This window comes from Plasmopara halstedii, assembly GCF_900000015.1.
Source record: "Plasmopara halstedii genome assembly, contig: Scaffold_525, whole genome shotgun sequence".
Lineage (NCBI taxonomy): Eukaryota > Oomycota > Peronosporomycetes > Peronosporales > Peronosporaceae > Plasmopara > Plasmopara halstedii.
This window is the reverse complement of record NW_020187445.1, coordinates 1,173,263-1,180,047: the sequence shown is the minus strand read 5'-3', so window position 1 is coordinate 1,180,047 and position 6,785 is coordinate 1,173,263. Positions and strand designations below refer to the sequence as shown.

Sequence of the window (6,785 nt, the reverse complement as noted above, 5' to 3'; positions counted from 1 at the left end):
ATGGCTAGCGCTACGCGCTGTTGCTCGGTCTGGAGCATGGCGGATGTGATGGCCATCTTGAACTCTCTCCCCCAGAGCAGGAAATTTTCTCCATAGTTCCCCTCAAAGACCTTAACGCTCACCATGAGCGGCTTAGAGCGGGGAAAATCATTTGCCACCGACGGTGGCGTCATAGACGCAAATGATGCAGACATCTTCTGCTGCAAGTGCTCCAGCAGCGCGTTTTCGTAACTTGAAAACACCTCTAGACGGGCACCGATTGCCTCGGGACCTTGCGCTACAAGGTGTTGCACGCCCTCAGGGTCAAGCAAGGACATCAGCTTGTTAAGCCCGTCCTGCATGCCCTGGGGCAAAGAGGAGAATTTCTCTATCCTCACAGAGGATCCGTCTAAACGACCCAGGTGTAGATTGACTACAAGTGCTACCAAGTGCGGCGGAGCTGCCGTAGCTTTGCGCTTAAGGAAGCGTAAGTTAGGTCACCGACCTCTCGTTTTTATACTCAGAACAAGCACGAGTTTAGCGGATCGCAATCCGCTTATTCCAAGAGTAATTATGGACTTAATCCATGGCTAATCAACTCTTCATTTAAATTCAAAACTGACTTTCTAATTTTAATCTGCGGCAAAGCCGCCAAATTTTAAATGCATAGATTTTCCTGAATATGTATAATAAATTTTTATACATGTACTGGCTATCCAGCCCCGTACCGTATACTTGTTTGGGTGTGGTCACACCATGCCCATCTGGTGTGATCCCCCCTGTTACCAGGGTATGTGTTACCCCGTTACAGAGCGTGAGACAACTATACTTTCAGTGAGATGAAGCTCGAATCACCCACATACTTTAAACACCCACATACTTTGAATAACACAAACAGACTCACAGCTCCAGTTGGTCCCGATGGAGTAGCATAATTGGCGGTTCAGTGCTAAGATATCATTACCGCTCGCCTTGTGGCTTTCACCAGCTATGAGATTGCGCTGATGAGGCTCTTTCAGGAAAGTCTCAATCGGACGCTCGTTGAGGGACAACCAGCTTAAAACGGGCTATGTAAGTGACACCCTTTGTGCTAAGTATGAAGCCTTTTAAGAACAAAGATGGCGATAATATCCTCCCGTGGGCACGAGAGGTTGAGATGGCCATGAAGTTGGTTATGATTCAAGCAGAGCATCTACCAATCATCAAATGAGAAGGCCACCAATGATTGAGGAGCCCCCATGACATTGTCATCAAGTTGATGGCACGAGTCTCTGCAGCGCCTAATTAGGCTTACCGCTCGCGATCTAGGTTTTATCTGCCCGCTAGGTGAAAGAAGCATATGAAAACTTTATCGAATGAGGAATTCTTATTGCCAGATAAGCAGCTAACCCTTTGCCGCGGTCAATAACAGTTACCATATCCATGAAGGATGTGCGACTTGCTCATGAAGTTTCCGCTTTTACCCGATACCGTGATCGACAACAGTCTAGTGTGTATGAAGGAGATGCAACTCCCTCCAAGATCTTTCCTGTCCATCCGACCATTTTCAATAAAATAAATTTGACACACAGTTTTCAATCCAGAACGGTTAGTCTAGGTGATGAAGGTGAGAGTTCTGTGTTCGCACCATATGCGATGAATATCAGCCATCTTATGAGGACAAGATTAATTGCTCGGCTGCTGAACAGCGCATTAGTATTTACACTGTGAGAATACCATACATATACGCCCTCTGTACGACCTCCGCTTGTAATTAAGTTATATTAATAGTCTTTCGGGCATGCCAACCGGCTTGGCATGCCCCCTCGCGGAGAAATATCAAGTCACAGTAAAAGCGGGGTAGAGTACTAAAACGCGTAAACACTTCGTACTGTGTGTATGTTTAGGTCGTTGTGACCTAACTCTAGATTTAGCTAGATACTCTTGGGTTATAGCCAAGAGTTACAAGTCGGTGATTTCGGCAAAACATTTTTTAAGGCCATTAAAAGCCCTATTCGATTCAGATACGTCATGCAACTATCTGCGACAAAAGGAAAAAAAATGTGAAGGCACTGAGTTTGCCGGGCAAGGATACAGCAGTTATATGTCCTGCGACGACGGGGACTTTCATTGACCTATCAGAAATTCTTTTGAATCTTGACAGCGTTAAGCTCAATTTGGTCATAAAGCTGGAATCAAGATACGGTCTCATCTTAATGCAGCCTGGCTGGATCTATGAGCAATGCTTGGCTGGGAGTCGAAGGGATTGACTGCTATAAACTTCATGTTGTAATTTTTGATAAGTCATCAATTCATCAATGATAGAAATTAGAAGCGCGATTGACGCGGGCTAGAAGGTGGGACAGCTTTGGTTAGAGCTTGGTATGATCCGATATAATCAGCAACATATTGCTAAAAGTATTGAGTGAAGCTCGGTTGAGTGAGCCATGACCCTCATAAATATACAATTTTTAGATGGTTAAAGACATATGTCAGCTGGCGGTTGCAGCGATACATCTGTTGAAACGGGAGAAAGCAAACATAAGTGGTTTGACCTTGATGCGACAGATAAGTACGAGTTTGAGCTAATTCTATAGATGTGACCTGTTTGATATGTCACAGACACTAGAGTGAGTCGGATCGAAGTGGCTGAGCTTCAGGGTACATCAACATTGAAACAAGCGACTATGTGCCCCGAGAATTCGGGTTAGGCCATGATGTTACCAAGGATGACTCAATTTCTTGCCATGGTGCGACGTTACAGCTGAGTGAGCGACACTGAGTGAGGTGCCAATCATGGAACGTCACCGCTTTGCGGCAAAAAATCGTATATGCATTTATTTAGAGAGTGTGATAATGGAAGGGAATATTTGTCTCGCATCTCTTTCCCAGGTAGAGGAGCCTGTATAGCTTGAGAAGCTGCAAGGGCGCCCAGCCAAAAATATGCAAGACAGTGATTTATTTTATCGAGTCTAACTCATAGAAATAGCTTAGCCCATCATCTTTCATGGGAGAGTTCGTCCTTCGAATATTGCCGGATGACATCAATAGTACATTAGACACCCATTTTATCGTGCACTCTAATAAAGAAGTCATGTTTGTCAGAATTGAAAAAGAGACGAGACATGACGGAAAGGTGTGTAACAGTAAAAATATTTGTTGGAAATTAATCTTTCGTTTGTACGCCATCAAATGTAGAGATTTTACCTGCCTGAACGTAACAGGGGCCGAATGTAATGGACTACACCTAGTCATTACATGAAGGTACGTCTTTGCACTGCCTGGGTGAATGGTAGGAATTTATAACTTGGAATTGCAGTATGGTGACCCAACATGCATATACGACATCTTCTAGGAACTCACAAACGTTCTATGTGACACAGAATGCCAGTTCCTACTTGTGGATTTGTACACACCCGTGCACAGAAGCTCAAGCTGAAGCTTCTCGTAAGTCAAGCTCCGTACACCCAAGATCTTGTAAGCTTAAGCTGAGGCTCAAACTCTGTACACCCTTGATATTCATTAGATTTATAGAAATTCAGTGATTTTATTGTTAAAATCTTCAGGAACTCTTGGGGTATATTGCATATGACTCTATGAACGATTAATTCGTTTTGATTTCAGCAGCAAATCTGCCTTCAAGTCCCTATATCGTTCTTTCTCGCCAAGTAGGGACTGTCTCTCTCTCCATATAAGTAATCGCTTCCTCGCCGCATAGGAGTGTGTGTTGTGTTTGAGAGCTGTTGTGAACAGCGTCCCCGCACAGTCTGCATGTTCGCGAATCAATATCACATTTCGTTTTACGCCGACCGTGAGTTTTACAGCGCATGCAGATTAGTTTGAATAGTCTCAAGACGTTGAAACTTTAAGCTATGCCCACCACAGAATCAGAGAGAGAATAGACGCTCCGCTAAGGGGCTAACAGTGAGGTTGCTATTGTTACAGCTGAGTTACACCGTGAAAGAAATCTATTTAATATGTTTTTAAATTATAAAGACATCACATTTAAATAGAAAAAAGCAAATAAGTATCTTGTTACTTGACAGAGTAAAGGTTTTATTCCTGGGTGCAGCATACAAACCACTCCCTTACGCGCTTATCAAGACAAAATCTCGAGTTTAATTCTTCCTCCGAGCATGGTCCATGACGGCACTGGGTAGCATCAGTCGTCGATTCAACGACCGAGTGATCTGTGAGGATGAAATACAAGATGTTTGAAAGTCTGTTCTCATGACAGCTAGACGCTTTAAATAAGCTCACGTCTCTTGCTGATCTCAGCAAATAATACACTTAGCGGCCGAGAAACCAAAAAATGTAAGATCTCAGCCGGCGGCCCTCATCGTCTAGGAGAATGTGCCAGTGAGACACCCTCGAGAGCGGCCACTGTAATGGCGCGCATGCTAAGCGTACATACCATCGTCGGCAAAACAGAAGAAAATTTCTGGAGTATGAAAATTGATTTGGCTGTGAAATGGTTATAACTCAGATAAGTTTCGATGCTGGCGCGCTGATGATGCAGCAGGGCTGCCGTAGCTATTTGCTTAGAGAAAGCTAAGCTTAGGTCACCGACCTTACGTTCTTTCCAAGAACCAATGCAAGTGTAGTGGATCACAATCCGCTAATTCTAAGTACTTAAGCCTTAACCAAGGCAAACGAGCACTTCTGTTCAAAAACCGAAACTTTATTTACTTGCTTTAGTTGCGGCGGAGCCGTCAATAATCTAAAACCCACACTTTTCCAAATAAACATAGCAAAACCTGATTGATATAGTAATATGCATTACTACTTGTACTCCTGCCACGTGGTGGCTTCTTGTTACAGTGTAGCCACACCACTGTTTGATTACACTATGTTATACACACCTACGTACGGTCGCACAATCTTGTGCGACCCGCCCTTTCTTACAATGGTACGTGTAACCCCGTTACACACTCCCCCATTAGAAATTGTGAATATCTTCAATTCCAATTTGGATGTCGCCTCATACGAGGCTCGCGTGTCTGAGACACCTTCACGTTCATAACAACAACTTTAAACGTTCTAAGCTCTATGAGCACTGTGTCTACGACACATAAAACACTCAGCCTAGCTAGGGCAAAGCCCTTCTTCTTTTTTTCTTTTGCCCAGAGTTCATCTTCGGACAGTACGTTCGCGGCTTTACGGGGAGCACATCTTAAGCCCTCTGCAGCTGGGCGCGACACAACGCGCCTGCCCCGGGCAACGTATTTCCTCCTCGAGGTGTTAGAGGAAGTCGACTAAGAGTCGGACACTCCTTTCCCAGCAAGGAGTGACGAAAAAGATTCTGTGCGCCAAAGGCGCAACGTGAGCCCAGCTATCACCCTGCGGACTCCGTGATCGTTTTCCGACCTCTCGGCTAGCGAGAAATTGGTATTGTTTCCAATCGCCTCGAAGAGGCACAGGAGCAGCAATTGGAGGCTCCTCGCAGGGGGCTCTCCTGCGCTTGTATAGACGTTCAGTCTCAAACCCTCGCGTGAGTTACGGCTTCTGCTCGGCAGATCACACTACTGAAGCGAAAGACGCGATCACTAGATCATGAGGCGTCAGCGTAGACAGGCTTTCGGCCAATACACAAGCTGAGCATGATCAGCGGAAAGCTCTGCAAGCTCACATTAAAGTACCTAAGAGATCCCAATGGCTCGGTAACGCGCTTGACTTTGAGCTCAAAATTGAGGTGCTCATGTTTCCGCAATGCGGACCATTCCTGCGGTGCTCACCCCTGGCAAAACCGCTACAGATATTGAAGAGCTCTTCGAGCGATGGGTGCAGCGGCACCGGAATCTTTCCTCGCTGTATACCGTACAGCGAAGCCATAAGGAAGTGGACGTGCGTGTCTAGTGCCATCAACGCCGACTTCCTACGTATAATAACCCTGCGACAAATGAAACTATCCGTCACGCTCCCGCGAACTCTGTGGTTTCTCATACGGGTGAGTCTACGATCACAGCAGCTCATGGATATCGCCTCATGACCCTTCGGCATCTCACGCCATTGCTGACAAACACGACGCGGAGCGTCATGATCCTTCTGATAATAGCGTCCACGACGTCTGGACAGTCTAGTCAAAGTGGCACCACGAACTCCCACGAGTTCCCGAAGTCTGGAGTCTGAATATCCTCGCCAGTTTACAAGATATTGGGTTCGACCCTGTCGACGACGTCGACCCACAAGACGTGTAACGTGATAGTGAGCGCCACCGTCCTCGTCGAAAAGAGCCGGCGGTGGCCGGTGACGACTGGGCAGATCGCCGTCCGTTGACATGCGATGCTCTTCGGGCTCTTAAGGACAAGGTTTGTCGTAAACGGGCTCCGCAGGGCATCATGCAGAGGTCGTATTGTGCGGGGCGGAAGTCCTCGAGATCTTGGTCTGTCGAAGCGACGCCAAGCCGTCGTGCAGGCGAATACGTCACTGTGCCGGATTACGGTACAGCTTGAGAACCCACATAAAAAACCGGGTGGGTGCGCATCCTTTTAAAAAGATTCGGCGTATATGCTAGTCCTCGCTTGGCAACGAGCTTAAAAGGTGCAATAAACCGTGGACAGAGCTTCGTTTTCAAGACATCAGAAACTGCATGTGTAGGAAGGTTTTTGGCGTTTACTAAAACCAGGTTTCCGACCTCGATATATTAGCATTTCTTCTTCCTTTTCCGTCCGCATATTCCTTCTGCATGTCTGGGCTTTCTGCCATCGCTATTAAATTTAAGAATCTTGACATCCAGGTACACAGGGACCTTCGGCACCGTGACACATGTCCCCGTCACTAATAGTGACGGTGTCACTCAATCGTGCTTTCAGCGTCTCAGCATACAG

The 6,785-nt window shown here is 46.2% G+C and overlaps 2 protein-coding genes across 2 annotated transcripts; both read left to right on the top strand.

Annotated features, from left to right (window-relative positions):
• Positions 1 to 1,423: 1,423 nt before the first annotated feature.
• Positions 1,424 to 1,689, top strand: PHALS_10861 (uncharacterized protein; the record flags this gene model as incomplete). Its single annotated transcript, XM_024726360.1, has 2 exons — positions 1,424 to 1,509; positions 1,563 to 1,689. The coding sequence occupies 2 exons, from the start codon at positions 1,424 to 1,426 to the stop codon at positions 1,687 to 1,689; spliced, it is 213 nt and encodes a 70-aa protein (XP_024577044.1).
• Positions 1,690 to 2,447: 758 nt separating this feature from the next.
• Positions 2,448 to 2,669, top strand: PHALS_10860 (uncharacterized protein; the record flags this gene model as incomplete). The annotated part of the gene is made up of 2 exons (XM_024726357.1): positions 2,448 to 2,530; positions 2,588 to 2,669. 2 exons carry the CDS (start codon positions 2,448 to 2,450, stop codon positions 2,667 to 2,669), a joined length of 165 nt encoding a protein of 54 aa, XP_024577043.1.
• Positions 2,670 to 6,785: the final 4,116 nt, after the last annotated feature.